At 48.9% G+C, this 17,292-nt stretch overlaps 2 protein-coding genes across 8 annotated transcripts in view; one reads left to right on the top strand and one right to left on the bottom strand.

The window, feature by feature from the left end:
• LOC122387196 (ATP-dependent RNA helicase DDX24-like) overlaps nucleotides 1-12,361 on the top strand; it is a 19,321-nt gene extending 6,960 nt beyond the window's left edge. For all 5 annotated transcript variants that reach the window (XM_043377133.1, XM_043377129.1, XM_043377131.1 and 2 more), the window contains exons 2-12: nucleotides 1,470-1,611; nucleotides 1,801-2,199; nucleotides 2,501-2,642; nucleotides 3,222-3,394; nucleotides 3,960-4,358; nucleotides 4,727-4,866; nucleotides 5,084-5,303; nucleotides 5,928-6,045; nucleotides 6,570-6,747; nucleotides 9,188-9,333; nucleotides 11,921-12,361. In XM_043377133.1, the coding sequence (XP_043233068.1) occupies nucleotides 1,504-1,611; nucleotides 1,801-2,199; nucleotides 2,501-2,642; nucleotides 3,222-3,394; nucleotides 3,960-4,358; nucleotides 4,727-4,866; nucleotides 5,084-5,303; nucleotides 5,928-6,045; nucleotides 6,570-6,747; nucleotides 9,188-9,333; nucleotides 11,921-12,276 (2,379 nt within the window). In that variant the 5' untranslated portion in view covers nucleotides 1,470-1,503 and the 3' untranslated portion in view covers nucleotides 12,277-12,361. The remainder of the gene's footprint in view (nucleotides 1-1,469; nucleotides 1,612-1,800; nucleotides 2,200-2,500; nucleotides 2,643-3,221; nucleotides 3,395-3,959; nucleotides 4,359-4,726; nucleotides 4,867-5,083; nucleotides 5,304-5,927; nucleotides 6,046-6,569; nucleotides 6,748-9,187; nucleotides 9,334-11,920) is intronic.
• Nucleotides 12,349-17,292, bottom strand: LOC122387200 (motile sperm domain-containing protein 1-like). Of its 3 annotated transcripts, none has more exons than XM_043377139.1 (5): nucleotides 17,278-17,292; nucleotides 16,028-16,185; nucleotides 15,215-15,378; nucleotides 14,598-14,781; nucleotides 12,349-14,155 (listed from the first exon to the last, which is right to left on the bottom strand). In XM_043377139.1, exons 2-5 carry the CDS (start codon nucleotides 16,176-16,178, stop codon nucleotides 13,950-13,952), a joined length of 705 nt encoding a protein of 234 aa, XP_043233074.1. In that variant the 5' UTR covers nucleotides 16,179-16,185; nucleotides 17,278-17,292; the 3' UTR covers nucleotides 12,349-13,949. The 3 variants fall into 3 exon arrangements, with proteins under 3 accessions (XP_043233074.1, XP_043233075.1, XP_043233073.1); XM_043377140.1 differs by lacking the exon at nucleotides 17,278-17,292 and adding an exon at nucleotides 16,639-16,694; XM_043377138.1 differs by lacking the exon at nucleotides 17,278-17,292 and adding an exon at nucleotides 16,643-16,692.

Below are 17,292 nucleotides of genomic sequence, written 5' to 3'. Positions count from 1 at the left end.
GCTTAATTCAACGTAGGTTGAGGATGTTATAAAAGGATTTTATGAAGTGGAGCTATCTTTATTTAATGATCGATTCACTTTATAACTCTCTATATATCATATTCAAGACGTAAATGCCTATATAAGATAGCAATAGGTACTATTTCTATACGACCATATTCGTCTATTTGGAACCTCAGTGATCCCACCCTTAAAGTCCGATTGACGCCTTAGGACCTGTCGAGCCAGCCCATGGGACCCCTTACACGGTACACCCGAGGGGGCATTTGCCCCCTTTAATGCTGTCAAGTGTCAACACAACTGCGGGGCAATATAGTAATTAAATCACAATGTTGGAACTCTACTTTTTATCAATTTGTGAAATCAACATCGTGACAATGTTGTATCAATGTTGAATCACAACGTTGAAATTCTTCCTCTGTCGATATTGTGAACTCAACATTGCAATGTTGAGTTCACATTGTTGAGTTCAACATTGTCCCAATGCATTGGGACAATGTTGTATCGATGTTGAACACAATGTTGAACTTCAACCAAGATTCGACAAAGCACAACCAAATATCAACGTGATATCAACGTTGAATCAATGTTGAATTCGTGTTGAAGCACCAATATTGACAATCAACCTGATTTCAACATATCTCAATGTTGTATCAATGTTGTGTGCTACTAGGGCACAGCCAGTTGAACTCCGCAGTCAGTTGAGAGTTCTTGGTACGTCACTGTACCCTAGCCAGCAATTTGGTTTGGCTCAAGTCCGTTTTGCCCCAGCAACTCCGACATGCCAGATTTGGGCTGGTGTAAACAGAATGCCATCGGAACAGGGAGTTTGGGTCGATATGACTATTCCAATTAGCCAGTCCTTACTGTAGCTCTCCGGAGTTGATGTGGTTTTGGACCGCCAAGTCTGGCTCCCTGCCACTGTGTGCTACACTGCTACGGCCAGGTCCGGGTGGTGTTTCACCGGTGATAGCAGCGCGCTGCTATTCCATTTCGCGAGCTGACGTCACACTTCTGGTAGTGTTGGAGGAATAGGCTTGTTGACGTCTGCATGGAAACCCAATTTGACACCGGTAATAGCAGCGTGCTGCTATCACCGGTGAAACAGGGCCCTGGCTGCCTCATAGTTGATCTGGCTTGCTGTGTGTGACGTACGGTTGAGGTACGGCACGGCTGATGCAGCATAAGTCTGGCTGTGGTGACTGGTAAGGGCGAGCTCTGGGTTTGTGTGTCAGCTCCAGTAGAGCTCCTGACCTTGCCCGTACTTTGGCCAGAATAAGTGGCGGAGCTAGCCTGAGTAAAACTAGATATGGCCCAGACTAATTTGGTTGGCTGGGATACGAACACTGCCAATATGGTCACCGAAAGGAGCTGTATGTGTGCTTGGTATTGGACGTAACGGACAAGCATTATGCTTTATTCATATCCTGCTGACAACATTGGTGATCCTGGTTTTGTTTGTCTTTCAGATTTCCAAACTCTTCTTAGCATACTTCGTCAAAGATGTGGAAACCATCAAAGCCGATGTCACTGGCCGATTTTGCATCCGGCGCTGACAGTTTCGGTGGAATGACCTTTTTTGAAGAGCTACCAGGCAGCGTGATTTCAGCAGTAAGTAATGCAGTTGTGAACGTTTGCTGCAATTTTTTCGGATCAATAAATGAATGACGGCCTTCCAACACATCGATATATATGCGTGAAGTTACTGTTTCATTTTCGATTGGTGTTGATAAACTATCGGTTAATTTTATTTTTCCTTTATAAGCTGACAAGTGACATGCTGATCATTGCTATCCTTAGGATCGTGGGAAACCTGACAAAGTTGCGAAGAAATCAGGAAAGAAGAAAGGGAAGAAGCTGGCGAAACCCCCTAACGATGACAATTCGGAGGAAACAGCAGATCGTACAGAAATCACCGAAGTCAATACCGCTGATATACCTAAAAAGAAACGCAAGAAGAAACGAAAGGAAAACACGGAAGCTGCAGCCACCAGTTCCGAACCACCAGCCAAGAAACATCGGAAGAATGGCGCTCGTGCCGATGCTACACCGTCTGCCGTCGATCCATCAGAAGTGGACCTGGCCGCCGTGATCGAGGCGTCGGGAACGGACGTATCCAACTGGGACGTGCTGCACGTGCCGCAGCCTCTACTGGCCGGCCTGGCCGAGCTGGGCTACGAGCAGCCCACCGAGATCCAGGTGAGGTGGACGGCGGAAGGAGAAGTCTACCAAGTACCAGGGTGCTAACTGCTAGTGAAGGTCCTGAGTGTTATTAAGAGGAGGATTTGGAATGGTCCCGTGTGTTGCCACGATGTTATGGAAACGGGGCATAGCTAAATGGTGGTGTCCGCTTTGTAGCTTGCAAAGTAACTCGCAAACATGCGTGATAAAGGCTATGATAATATTTCCACTCACTCTCAATTTAAAGTACCGAGTAAGTCGCCTGTTTCCCACCATGCCTTCGTGTCAGCCCCACTAACGTTCTGCTGCCCGGTTTCAGAGGCGCTGTCTGCCGGCCGCCATCCGCGGCAGGATGGACGTTGTCGGCGCCGCGGAGACCGGCTCCGGAAAGACGCTGGCCTTCGCGCTGCCCGTGCTGTACGGCGTCATGAAGGAGATGCAGCGCAGCGCCGCCGGTGACGGTGAGAGGATGGGCTGAGTGACACACAGTGGAGTACTTGTATTTCAGTTGAGACAAGTATAATAACACGGAACAAAAATGATAGACGAACGCGTTTCGGCTAAATCACCGTCATCAGCGTCTAAAAGGAGAACAAGACTTGTTCTCTCAAGACTTGAACAACTCTTGTTCTCCTTTTAGACGCTGATGACGGTGATTTAGCCGAAACGCGTTCGTCTATCATTTTTGTTCCGTGTTATTATACAGTGGAGACAGACATGGAGTACCTATGTTCAGATCAATGTTCAGAATGTGCATGGTGAATGATACGGGAAACACATTTCCATGATTCTTTTATTTATGGTAGTTTGTGTTGTTTTGGGACGATTTTCAAGGTATACCTAATCACTGCACCACACCGTTGAAATAAGTTGTATTTTTCCCTATCTTTTTTTTGTGTGTAAATTCACAACCTGTTAATGAAGAATGCTATCCTAACTTTTCTTGACAGCAAGTACTGAATTCGAAACCCAACGTTTGTCGTGCACAGTGGACACTATATCTTGCTACAAGCGAACACCACATTTGCCTTTTTTCGCAGCCGCCGATCAGTCAGCTGTCGACTCTGATGACGACTCCGACTGGCCGACTGACGACGGTTCTGCAGAGTCGACTCCGGGTGGACCCCGGGCACTCATCCTCGCCCCCACCCGGGAGCTCGCCATTCAAGTCAAAGACCACATCGTCGCAGTCGCAAAATACACCGGAGTGAAAGTAAGTCGCAATTTAGTCCAGGCAGGGGATGATTATTACCGACATTATATCGTCGGTACAGTAATATAATATCACGTCTTATCAGTGACTTATAGGTGTCAGGTCCTGGTATCGAGATGGTGCACGTTCCTACGCATTCCCAGTCACTGGCGGAGAACCGTGTTGCTGCCGCAATGTCAGATCAGAAAGCGTCTGCCGCGACAAATGCGCTACGATACTACGTGGGTCGGTAGTTCCTTCCCTTCTGTCCGCGTTCTGACGCTGGTTTCGCAGGGCTCCTCTGCTCCGTGTTCTGACGGTAGTTTGATCCGACCGATCGGATCAAAAGGTCGTGGATCAATATTGGATCAAAAGGTGGAACTGGATCGGAAGGGTGCAACCTTCCGTTCCAGGTTTCAACCAAGTTTCTCCAAGTTTCAACCCTCCGTTCCTGGGTCTGGCGTTCCTTCCTTTCCTCTGTTCCGGAGCTTCCGCCAACAGATCCTTCCCTCCGTTCCGGAGATTCTGACATTGGTTCCTTCCCTCCGTTCCAGGTTCTGACGTTTGTTCCCTCCCTCGTTCCCAGGTGGTGACGGTGGTGGGCGGCATGTCAGAGCAGAAGCAGCAGCGACTGCTCAGCCGCCGGCCACAGGTGGTCGTCGCCACGCCCGGCCGACTCTGGGAGTTTATCGAGGCCGGAGACCGGTTCCTCTCCGACCTCAGCCGGCTGGCGTTCCTGGTGGTGGACGAGACGGACCGGATGCTGGAGAAGGGCCACTTTCAGCAGCTACACCTGCTCCTGGAGCGGGTCAACGCCGACCCGCAGCGGGCGGCGCGCCGGCAAAACTTTGTCTTCTCGGCCACACTGACCCTGGAGCAGGAGAGGGCCAAGGGCCGCGACCTCAAACAGCTCGGCGAGCTCACCACCGGACAGAAACTCAAACACATCACCGCCATGATCGGCATCAGGGACAAAAAGAAAAAGGTACGAGTCGATCATGTTTTTGTTATTTGTAATGCATGTTTCCGTCATTGCTCGTGTCAGTCGTTGGTGCTGTTTCGTTCAGTGGTGGCCTCAGGCCCTCAAACCCGGTCTATATCGGTAATAGGTTTCGTATCGCAACCATATGGTCCCTTGCCCTAAGTTGCTAGCCGTGAATGGACGTCTCGCACCGAAACACTTCAATCCGGAAACATCAGCCGTGTTTCGAGATACCAGTCCATCGCTGAACTGGACATTTCGAACATGTGCTGGTTATCACCTCATATGAAGCGAGTGGACATCTCCCCAATTTTACACATCCCGATGCTGTGATGGACGTCACTACTCCCCCCCCCCCCTGACGTCCCCAGGTCGTGGACATCACGCGCTCAGTGGGCACGGCCACCACTCTGACCGAGATGGCCGTCTCCTGCTCCATCCCCGAGAAAGACGAGCTGCTCTACTACTTCGCCCTCCAGCACCCGGGCCGGACACTCGTCTTCTGCAACAGGTGCGTAAGTGAGGCGCTTCGTGGTACTGTCCGATGCGATAGCTCTGGGCACTGCTCGTTGTGCCTATCTAGTTTTTTTTTTTGCACTCCAGAGTCCAGGGTATATCGAGGACGATGTTAATTTTGTTGTCTGACTAGTCCGGTCATTTTGATGCCCGACTAGCCGGCTATTTCACTGTATGGATTATCCCACGCGTACCTCCCTCCTCTATCTCAGTATCGACTGCGTGACGCGTCTGGGCCGCCTGCTCACCCTGCTGGAGATGCAGCCGCTGCTGCTGCACGCCAACATGCAGCAGCGCGCCCGGCTCAAGAGCCTGCAGCGGTTCCAGGCGCGACGCTGCGCAGTGCTCGTGGCCACTGACGTGGCGGCGCGCGGTCTGGATGTGCCCGGCGTGGAGCACGTGATCCACTACCAGGTGCCGCGCACCACCGATGTGAGTGCTGCTGTGGACAGGAGCAGGCGTGTGATGGTAGATTCACGGTAAAATACAGTGGCAGGCTGCGGGAAGATAATTTGGACAAGGCGTGACCGCTTTATATGAACTCGCTTTATGTGAGGACTCGTGACTCGCTTTATGAAACGAGGCCCTGGGCCTCGTTTCATAAAGCGAGTCCGTAGCTTACGCCAGTTTTTGGGCTTGTATTGCAAGTGCATGTGAAGCGATAACTTTAATTCCCCTTCTCCCTTCTGTTCTTGCTTGCAAGATAAATAAATTCAACGATTCAGACTATCGCCATCGCTTCACATGCGCTTGCAATTCAAGACCAAAAACCGGCGTAAGTTACGGACTCGCCTTATGAAACGAGGCCCAGTCGCTGTGACTCGGTCACAGACTCGTCACGCGTAAAGATTATGTGTTACTATGGTGTTTGTTGTGTTCTCACTTCTCAGCGCAATGAGTGATGAATCTAAGAACGTCACGTCCTATGTATTTCTGTACACGAATCTGCTTTTTGGTGCGTATTTCCTTTGCTGTCCGGAGAGGGGCCAGGCGAGTTGAACTTGAATCCGTTTCTGGGTGTTATATTACTGACGAGTGTCTGGTCTCTGTCGACAGGCGTACGTCCACCGGAGCGGTCGGACGGCGCGTGCTCTCTCCGAGGGACTCAGCGTCATGTTCGTGGAGCCGGGCGAGGTGGGCGCCTACAGGAAACTGCTCCGGCAACTGAACAGGGGTTAGTTCATCGGTGGGATCGTCACCATTTGTGTTCAAATTCGCCAAGGTACAGAACAGTTTGTGTTGCCATGTCTAGCAATAAGCAAGGACACCATTTGCGTTCAAATTCGCCTAATTACAAAACAGTTTGTGGTTGCCAAGTCTAGCAACAAGCAAGGACGTGAGTGTTGTCGGATATTCCCGATAAACAAATTCTGTATGCGGTGGATAATGTTCAACCCGTCAGTCAAACTGCTCCTTGTACACCGTATGCTCCGATCATCACCCATGACAAAAGGCGTGTTTACATAGGGTTTTTTGCAAGCTTATATCCCCGTCCGGATGTTGCAAAAGATGCCAATGGTGCTCAACAATTTACAAAATGATCCCCTCTAAATATCTCATATCTGAAGACCTTTGCTTCGAAATTATCGCCAAATAAACGAGCTAGAGCCTCGTCAAAAATGCTATGTAAGCGCGACTTATGTGCAGATGTTGTCAAGTGATTACATCACGTATCGGAGACCCCACTGTCGCCGGCAGAGTCTGACCTGCCGCCGTTCAGCGTGGACCAGGACGTGCTCCGGCCCCTGGCACGGCACGTGGCGCTGGCTCGCTCCATCAACCTGGCAGAGTTCCGACAGCGCCGTGCCGCCGGCAGCCGCAGCTGGGCTGAGAGGGCCGCAGAGCAGATGGACATCGAACTGGACGACGCCATGCGGTTAGTTGTGGTGGATAGGGGCGCTGGGGTATAGCCGAGCGGAGTATCAGTTTATTTTCTCGTTTTTCTAGCTACACTTTTGCAAATTGTCGCCTGTCTAGTGAAGTGTCACCGTACCTCTTGGCCTGTCCTTTCATCTGTCTTTTCTAGCGGGCTAGCACCGTCTGTAATGTATTCAGTTAACACTTCGCTGGTGTTATGATCTGTATTCCGAGGTTCTGAATTGATCACCACGGTCGTTATACACGGCCCAACCTTCCACCCTGACCCGAACGGCTCCGCCTCAACGTCGTGGCACGTGACCAGAGACAATTATATACTCAGTAAAGTTGTGCGGCCCAGCGTGACCAGATCGAACCAGGAACACTTGTTTAGGGCCCGTTGAGCTGTGCCCCTACCATCAGGTGTAGGAGCGCCAAAAATATTAGTGAAGGATGTCACCTGACCCTTCTGAGAAAGTACAGGACCTTGCCGAAGTGGAGGGGGGGGGGGCGAATTTTGCCAACCCCTCCTGTTTTTTTTTTCTCGCAAATATCTCACGCCATTATCATCTAATTAACCCGCGCCCTGGTGGGGTCTGTTTATAACGCGACCTGGTGGGGGGGGGGGGGGGCTATTTTTTGCCCCCCCTCGTATCCCCGAAACTACTGGACGGATCCGCAAAATTCACAAAATTCAAACGGCGTTCGAAAGGCCTGTCAAATTTGTCGAAGGAAACCAAATTTCATTGACCTCTGGGTCACCGATGACGTCAAAGGTCAGGTCAAAGATGAAATGTTTCACCGTTCACGGGTCGTCTAGGGAATGCGCTATAACACCGAGGAAAACGCATTTTGGTGAGAATCAGCGATAGGGCGTCAGTTGCCTAGTAGATATGTTGTTATTAGAGGTCACTGACAATACCAGGTCAGGTCACAGGTCAGGTCACCAAGGGTCACAGGTCAGGTCACATGAGCCCAACTTTACTAAGGTTGTGTGATGCATGTTTTATGACCAATTTTTCATTTTCAACTCAATGGTGTTGGTTATAAGACTATCAGGTACGGCTTAGGTCACTTTCTGGTGAAGTTCAGGTCAAGGTCAGGTCAAGGTCAGGCCAAAAAAGGTCAAATTTTAAAGTTGATAGTTTTGCATAAAATGGGTATTTATTCGATGCAGCTCGTCACGGGGAGTCTAATGGTGGTCTTTGTTTTGCGCTACGGGGTCTAGAATTGCTAAAAATTGAGTTTGAAAATTTGACGTCATCAATTTTGAACAGTGTTTTCGCTATAACTTCGCCAAAAAAGGAGTTATCAATCTCAAATTTGGTATGTGGATGGAAGATGGTAAGGACTATCACATATATTCCGTTTTTTGCGAAATTCAAAACACTTTTTGGAATTTTCGATTATTTTATCGAAAAAAAATATATTTTTTGATTTTTGGGGGTCAAAATCCAAACATTTCAAAAATCCGAGATAGCAGTTTTGTAGCCCTGTCGATTCTACAGCTTTTATGTCTTTATCATTTTTCTGTATTTGCAAAGCTATAGGCCTGATAGCTCTTCCCGCGAAACCCTTTTTTGGGTCGAAAACGGCAGAATATGACGTCACTCTGACGTCATTTCCGGCCAACCTATCATAGCCTTTGGAAAAATATTTGGTCACAATATGTAAAATTGATGTCCGGGAGGGTACTGAAAGTTTGGTGACGATCGGCGCAGCGGTTCTGGAGATATACCTATAGAAAAGTCTGGAGGGGGGGGGGGCAAAAAATAGCCCCCCCCCCCCCCACCAGGTCGCGGGTTAACGTCAAATTTTCAGTACAGTACATGCCTAAAATTGAATTCTGCATCTTGCCATGAAAGCAATGAGTAAATCGGTGTGCAACCTCTTTTTTAGTAACAGGGGTGTACAGTCAAAAATTCCTCCGGAGTGGCGACGCGGGCGGTGCCGGCCAGTGCCGGCCGATTTTCACTGCCGGCGCCGGACGGTTACGTCTTTGCGTTGCGCTGCTTACCGCTGCTAATGCTCGAGTCGCGTCAATATATCATTGCAGCTTAAAAATGTACGGACTACAAGCAATGTTATAGTGAAAGAAATACGAAAATCAGCCGGTAACATTATGAGTCTCGTCACTCGTGTGTGCAAAGCAAACACAAAACTGACTGAAACGCTTCCACTAGCACACTAGTGGTGCTAATCGGAACTTGGACCTTCGGAATTCCGATTTTGTCCTACAATGCCCAATTCGGAATTTGATTGGACACAGGCAGCACGCTTTGGACAAACTCAGTCGAACCCAGTCGTTCTAAGCATTGGTGAAGACCCTCACATGCATTGCTCAACATTGGTGAAGGATCCTTCACCTATCTAAAACTTTGGTGAAAGGTATCATTCACCAAAGAGATTCGTTGCTACACCTATGGGACCCCTACCATGCTATGACCCTGACCCGCCAGGCCGGAGCGGGACGAGGATGCCGAGCGTAGGACGCAGCTGGAGATCCGCTCCGGCCGCGCTCAGCTGAAGGACATGCTGAAGAAGCGGGCACAGGTGTGGCAGCCCTTCACCAGACACGGCCGGCTGCAGGTGCCCGCCAGACACGGTGAGTGGCGCGCCGCTCGACTCGGTAACGCCAAGTTGTGGCGGGCTAGTTACCTCGAGGATGTTCTGTTTATGGCAAATGATGTGGTAATTAATGCAGCTAAAGTGGACTTTCTCGCTGGAACGATAATTGGAATGTTGATCTATATAATTGCAATAGACTTTTTGAAGCCATTTGGTGTGAAAAAATATATTTCAACAGCATCTTGCAACGTAGTAGGTACGTGTTCGTGTTACGTTTCGGGTTGTCTTTAAACTCTCGTATTAACCCTAGTAGGTACAAAGCTACCGCTCATACCTACTAGGGTTAATACGAGAGTTTAAAGACAACCCGAAACGATACTGGTCTTTTGTAAAATCACTGAAGTCACATGCATCGGCGTCTCCTGTGCTCGAGTGGGGCGGGCGGGTCGCGACGGATGTGTTCGCTCGCGCTAACATATTAATGCCTGTTTTGCAACTAAATTCAGTGCCCCGCACGCAGGTCCGCTGCCCGAGCCGCCGGTTCTGAACGCCCCAGGCCTCTCTGCCTTTGACGTGCCAGCGGGCCGCGTAGCTCAGCTGCTGCGCCAGCTCAGCCCACACAAGGCGTGTGGACCGGACGGACTAAGTGCTAGGATTATGCGTGAATGTGCGGATGAGCTTGCGGTCCCTCTTGAGATCATATGTAAACTGTCAGTGAGATCCGGAGTGTTTCCGACGACGTGGAAGCGGGCTAATGTGATTCCGGTATTCAAAAAGGGTTCCAAAAAACTCCCAGAAAACTACCGACCAGTCTCACTTTTGGCAATCAGTTCTAAAATCTTGGAAAAAGTTGTGTGTGAGGGCTTACTTCGTGCATGTCTGCCCGCTCTTCCAGACTCCCAACATGGGTTTCTTCCAAAACGTTCTTGCGTGACAAATCTGGCATGTTTTATGGATCACTGTTGGGTCTCACTGACAAAGGGCATGCAAACCGATACGATCTACACCGATTACTCTTCTGCTTTTACAAGTGTTAGTCATAGGCTACTTTTACACAAGCTTAGGCAGTCTTTTAATATCACCGGTCTTGCATATAGCTGGATTGATTCTTACCTCAGCCACCGCTATCAGCGGGTCATTCTGGATGGCAAGCACTCGGACTGGATCCCTGTGCAATCTGGTGTTCCGGAAGGCAGCATTCTCGGTCCGATTCTCTTCACATGCTATGTAGCTGACCTTCCGTCTCAACTTCAGACCAGCTCACTGTCATATGCTGATGATGTCAAAATTTTCCACAGAATTCAATGTCCAGCGGACGTCAACTCTCTTCAGGCTGATCTAAGCCGTCTTAGTGACTGGTCAAAAACATGGCATCTTAGGCTCAATCCGGCTAAATGCAAGACCATCACCTTTACTTTACGTACATCTCCCATCGCATCATCATACTTTTTAGATGGTCACGAACTCGAGCGGTGTACGGAGATCAGAGATCTGGGTGTGATCCTGGACTCCAGGCTAACATTTGGCGCGCATGTTGACGCCTGTGTGAGCAAGGCCAACCGCATGCTAGGTCTACTTATGCGCAGCATGCAGGTCTCACACCGTACCCGGCTGCCGTACTTCGATCACCGGGCAGTCATGGCGGCGTACAATGCCCATGTCAGATCGGTTGTGGAATACGCGAGTGTCGTCTGGAGTGGCGCAGCACCTACTCACCTTGCGAGATTGGAGAGACTGCAACACCGTTACCTGATGTGGTTAGGCGCCAAGACACATAGCCGGTGCTCGATGGACTATGAGTCTCTCCTCCAACATTTTCACTGTATGTCCATCAAAGCTAGACTTGTTCAGACCGACCTGAAGTTCATACGCTCTGTGTTTGCCGGCCGACTGGACTGTGGGCTACTTGTGACTATGTTTTCGCTGCGTGTTCCTGGCCGGCGCTCTAGGCAGACGGGCTTGTTCAACGTACCTTTTGGACGGGTTGATACGGTGAAGAACGGCCTCGGCGTACGAGTCCCGAAACTAGTGAATGAGTTCCTGAACAAATATCCAGACGAGGATTTCTTTCAGCCTAGTCTCCACTGCACCGCGCGCATCCGTGCCTACGCACGAGGCCTTGGTACTTGTATGACGTAGTCACGTAGGCTGCTATTGTTTGCATTATCTTTATCTTTTGCATTTTTTACAGATCATGTGTCATTTTATTGTTCCTTTTTTATTGTATCTCAGTGTTTTGGCCTTTTGCCACTTTTATACGAGCTATTGCTGTCTTAAAGTGTCCCGCGGTTTTTGTCTGTGGTGGGTATAGGCATATGCATGTGCGTAGGCAGGTGTGATGAAATAGTGTGTGTCTTGTGTGTGTGCGTGTGTGCGTGTGCGTGTTTATATTTTACTTTGACCTCAGCCGTCATTGGGTTTTGCCTGTGGCTGACAATGCCTAATAAACAACAATAAACCAGCCATCTCTCAAATCCGGAAAGGCGGAAAATGCCCGGTTATGAGTAGTATCCGTCATAGCCATGAACTAGCCCTATCATTCTATCCCCAATACCGGTAGTGCATTGCACAAATCACACGAAATTCTTCAATGAAATTATGAACTGATGTCTTCTGCCCGGCAGTGTCCGCTCTGGACGTGGCTAAAGCCAGCGTGCGTAAGAAGAAAAAGGGAGCCGCCTCGCATCCGTCGGAGGAAACCACGGAACAGAAGGAGACTCGAGAGCAGCCCCAGCCCGAGGAGCCGCTGGCAGAGCCCGCTGACGACGGTGGGCCCCAGAGTCCGCCTCCATCCCAGAAGGCGACGGTAGCGCCGCAGTCAGGCGATGGTGTGACCGAAAACTCGTCACAGTCTCCGGGTAAACCAAGGAAAAAGTCCAAGTCATTAGCGGCATCCAATACGGTCGCCAAGAAAGCGACTCCGCCAGCCAGCGCGAAAAGGAGGAGAAAGAAGAAATGGTTCGCTAGGAAGGGGAAATAGGCCTGGGTTGGGGAAATGGACCATTTGTTATCGTGTGCTGGCTGGGGGCGTTTCGACGACAAAATACAATGATGCGAACACAGTCCATGTGTATTTCAGTTCACCCTGATGAAAAATATCCTCCAGCTCCACCGACACCGGTTCGAATCCCGACTGGGGACCGCTGAGCCCTCTACTCTCAGTAACCACACGGCGAGATATATCCGGTCGCGGGTGCACCCGGACCCCTACATACTGTATGGGGTGCGCCCGGAGCCCTACAGACGGTCATTCACAGCCTGGGCACCCGACACCACCCACTGACACGTTCAGCACCTCCGCCCGCATACAGAAGTCGAGTCGGACACGGCTGCCGAGCGGCATCGGCGGTACAGGTGCCGGCACATACAGACACGATTGAGACAGATTTTCTCACACGGGATAGCGGGGGCTGCACTCGGCCGTTACTGGTCGGTCCGGGACGTGTGATCGCTCCCGGCCGAAAATACGCCCCCGCCATTACATCATGCAACCCTGGCGGAAAATAATACAACACTCGCGCAGACACAATGTTGTCAAGGAGTTATCATATCATGGTACTCAACATATCGCATTATCAAAATGTAATAGATCATAGCTACCTACGAACAACTAAGGAATTGATAAATATCTTAGTGCGTTGTAGCTACGAAGTTTCTTGCACTGAAGACGCGATTGAAAAGTAACGGACGTCATTCAATCAGAAGCGATCGCTTCGAAATCAAATTGAAACTTTCCTGAAGCACTGAGCTTACGACGACGTCTGGCCTAATTCATAAAACACTATCTACTCAGGAATAAATATTACGAAACACCCGTCTATATATACACAGAACGCTTCCCAATTAAAACTACTCTTGCCGTGCATTGCATACGAAATACAGTCACAATAACGCAAGCGCGTACTCAGTAATTGAATTGAACGAGGACACAACTTTACAGCGGTTCCGCTACAAATAATACATTGTAATTACATATCTTTACGTGTATTAAAACTGTTAAAGCAGGTTTACCGTGTGCGGAAAATAAGACTCACGCAATAATTACAACCATTTAGCTACTCGCCAATAAATGTCGACGCGTCAGTAAGATACAGTATATCGACGCTGAAGATCGCAACATTATCGCATCATTTCGGGCCCCTCTCATTTCAGCCGTCCCGTCATTCGAGTAGCTCACCCCGCAATACCATATTCGGGGTCACCAAAATCATCAGAGGTCTTTCTACCAAGTACCAAATCACATACGGCGTATGGATGCAGGCAGTACTCGTAGTTATGTATGGCTGCGGGCCGCTCCAATCACCAGACCGGCTAAGTTCCTCATACAAGGCCGCGACCACCCGATACTCAAAATCAGTACACAATTTTGATCCCTTCTCCAAACGGTAATTCTGATCCCTTCTCCAAAGACTGCAATTTTTAACATATAGAAGCTCAAACGTTATAGGGAGATTCGATGTCCGTTTCAGCTTTCTTGACGCTCCAAATATGAACTATTTGTCTGCTAGGTTCTTGTCAATTCATTTACCGCCTCTCCCAATCAGCTCTACCCGGTCAACTGTCCCCAGTGATAAATATAGGTAGCCCACTATGGACTGACCGATCCATCCGTCTCCAGCCGGGCGGTTCGGGCCGGGCCGACCTCGCCCGGTCTCAGGCGGGGCGCAGCAGGGCCATGGTGAGCAAACCCAGGCCGTAGGCGAAGGCCAGTTTGACCTGTGTGCTGAGGTGGAGCTGCGGCGGCACCAGCGACTGGGTGGTCTCGCCGGCCGTGGGCAGCAGCAGGGCGGCAATACAGACCAGCGCGGCGGCCACTACCAGACAGTGGTGCTGGCTCACCTCCGACGCGTTGTAGCCGCCTGCCGAGACACAGGACACGTCATCGAGGGGAGTACTAACGTCCGACGGTCATCGCATTATCTCAGTATCATACCGCCGTCTCGCCGTGTGGTTACTGAGAGTAAAGGGCTGCGGTCCCCGGAGGGGATCTGGTTACCGGTGTCGGTAGAGCTGGAGAATATTATCTCAGTATCATACCGACCGACCGAATCACGGGATAAAGGAACAACGGCTTTTGGAATCGCACCACCACAAAACAAAAAACACACGGAAACAAACAGCAGATCTACAACAAAACGCCATGCGAAAGCAGAGACCTTCACTGGCCAGACGCCCGATAAAATCGCCTCGGATCCGTAACGCCTGCCTCTTGCTCTCTTGCTTACTCCCTATTATCGTCCTCAATCCCTCCTATAATTCCTATACGCCCACCTCGACGTGCCACAGCGGCGGCGGTCACACCTTTCGTCTCTCTGGCGGCTCGCGCGACGTCGGCGGCCGCCTGCTGTCCGCCTGTGGTTAGTCTGGCCTCCTGCAGTGCCGAGTGGAAGCCCTCCCGCTCCTGTTCGTGCTCGAGCTCGTCCTGGTCATCAGCTGGCGGCCGGCCCGGCAGCAGGGTGGACGGAATGTAGGTGCGGCCGATCAACTGCCGACATTTAACGGGGTGTTACAGGGGCTCACAGCGTCACGGAGACGGACGTCATAGCATGACAAAGAGGGTCACAGCATCTTAGACCGGCGATAGAGACTCACAGAGAAAATCGCAACCATGCTGAAAGGAGCGGCATCAGTACGGGCCGGTCACAGACACCTGATCTGAAAATTTAATAGCAGCAATCATAGATGACCGGTGGCAAACGATGATGATCGTTAACCATCACAGAATACTGCTTAGTGATCAATGTATCAATATTTTTGCGAGGTAAACCACGCTGTACGGATAATCACGGAGCATATATGCTCCGTGTTGCGTTTATAAACGCATCTGTGAGAAGTGATAAAAAATATCAGAAGAACGCTCACTCGTTTGACTATCTTGATGTATTGACTAATATGAAAATAAGCTAGAGGTAACTCACTTCTTTCTGGCCGACCTCGACAATGTCCACCCGAAACTTGTCGCTGACGTTGACGTTTTGCAAGCTGGGACTGACGTGACGCACTACGATGTCGATGCAGCACCTGGCCTTGATGGAACCGATTGGGTCCATCACCTTGTATTTGGATGGCTGGTTGGCATACACTAAAAGAGAAAATGGACAGAAAAAGAGGGCACTCAGGATTCCTGTTACAGGGCCATTTCCAGACAAAATGTTAGGATAATGGCAATATAGTAATGCAGCCAGGCCCAGGCATTCACTGTTCAGTCACCATTCCTCGTCAGCAGGCTAGTATTTATATGCTTCTCTTAGTCAAATTCACATTTATTTGGCTATATTAGCCAAATTCACATGGATTATATACAGTTCACCAGTGAGAGGCCAAAACATTCCAATAATGAACTTCCATTGATATGGGAAAACCAGCAGCATGCTAATAAAAACCTGACATCAAACAGCACTCAGGATGCAGTGGCCTTCCATTTTACCATGGTTTGTATAAAAATATGCTGGATTGAAGCAACCGCACTTACTAATAAGGTGCTGGTGAGTAGTGTTTTGTGAACCATGCCAAAAGTACCTAATATTATTGTGTTGAAAAAATGACCTTGGGCGATCATGATCTGTTGTGATTTATGATAGGGTTATGTTGAAATAAGAAAAAATATCATTGTCACTTTCAACACAACTAAATTACTTGATTTACTATTTCAGTAAACATGTAGGAAGTCTGAAGGTACCTGCCAAACCATAACATTTGCTATCAAATGAAAGCAATCCAAAGTCATTTACCTTTGAAAGTGATCCCTATGTCATATGGGTTGTAAAGAGTGATCACTTGCTTGAGACTTGCTGGATCATCCATGTAAAAATTTAATGCTGATGGAAACACAAATACTGGGTATTTCAGGCTCCCTTTTCCTGATGTCTTCCTGGAGGCCATTATGTATCTGTGAATGAACATGACAATCAATTGGTCAATACTTATTCGAATTCAACTCCAATTGGCATGTCAGCATATTAAAACTAGGTACATGAGATGTTACGAAGACAAGTAAGGGTCATCATTTAGTGACATTTCAATTTGTGCCATAAAATTGTCGATCGGAGAGGCCATCGTAACCTAGAGTGTTTTCATATTGTCAGCGAACGATAAGATGGACATGATAAAATGGATGAATGAATAGATATTGAAATGTTTTAAATGCAGATTGACAGCCTTGAACAAAAATATTACAAACTTGAAGTGAAAACATGAACATCTTTTGCAGAAATACAAAATACTGCCAAGCTGGCTAAGTCATAATTGAACTATGATGGACCGCTAGTGTCCCAGTGCCAGTGTATGAATGCATACTTTAACTATGAAAAAACTAGAGAAAAAAGAAATTTTGATAACTCACCTACTTCAATTTCCACTTCCCGTCTTTGTGGCCAACTAACAGGCAACAGCTGGGTTTCTGTTTACATTTACCTAACAGCGGCTACCTGTTCAATAGCAGCTACGACGGCTACCTGTGATACTGGCGAACATCAAGCTGTCTTTTGATTTCATCCATTTGATAAAAAAAAAAACAAGCACAATTTTAGTGCAAGATGAGTGGTAGGGCTCTTTGATTCTTCATAATTGAAAACAATCAGTGCAATGCGTTGTTAACGTTCAATATTTTGGTTCTGGTTATTGCTAGCCCTTGTTGCCATGGAAACTCAGCACGAGAAGAGACTGGCCCTTCTGTATTGAACAGGATATGGTATTTGTCACTGATTTTGTCACTGGCAAGTCACTGGGTTTCTTATAGGTATCTTGGTCACTGGTTCGTGTGTCGCAAGGCTATATAAACCGTGTGTCGGTATCTTGGTCGCCATCTTTCCGTGCTTCTATCCTCAGGATACAGAAATCCTCCTCCTCCACGCCGCAACCCCCCTCCGGGCTGGACAGTAGAGTGTATCGATTTGAGGGTTTTTATTCCAGATTGAGAGGAAACTGTCAGATAAAGTGGCGCTATATATTTGTAAGTAAGAAAAACACAAAATCGGTGTACTGCGGTCAGTTTTCT

This window comes from Amphibalanus amphitrite, unplaced genomic scaffold (assembly GCF_019059575.1).
Source record: "Amphibalanus amphitrite isolate SeventyFive unplaced genomic scaffold, NRLGWU_Aamphi_draft 000276F_arrow, whole genome shotgun sequence".
Classification (NCBI taxonomy): domain Eukaryota; kingdom Metazoa; phylum Arthropoda; class Thecostraca; order Balanomorpha; family Balanidae; genus Amphibalanus; species Amphibalanus amphitrite.
This window is presented reverse-complemented; position numbering and strand designations above follow the sequence as displayed.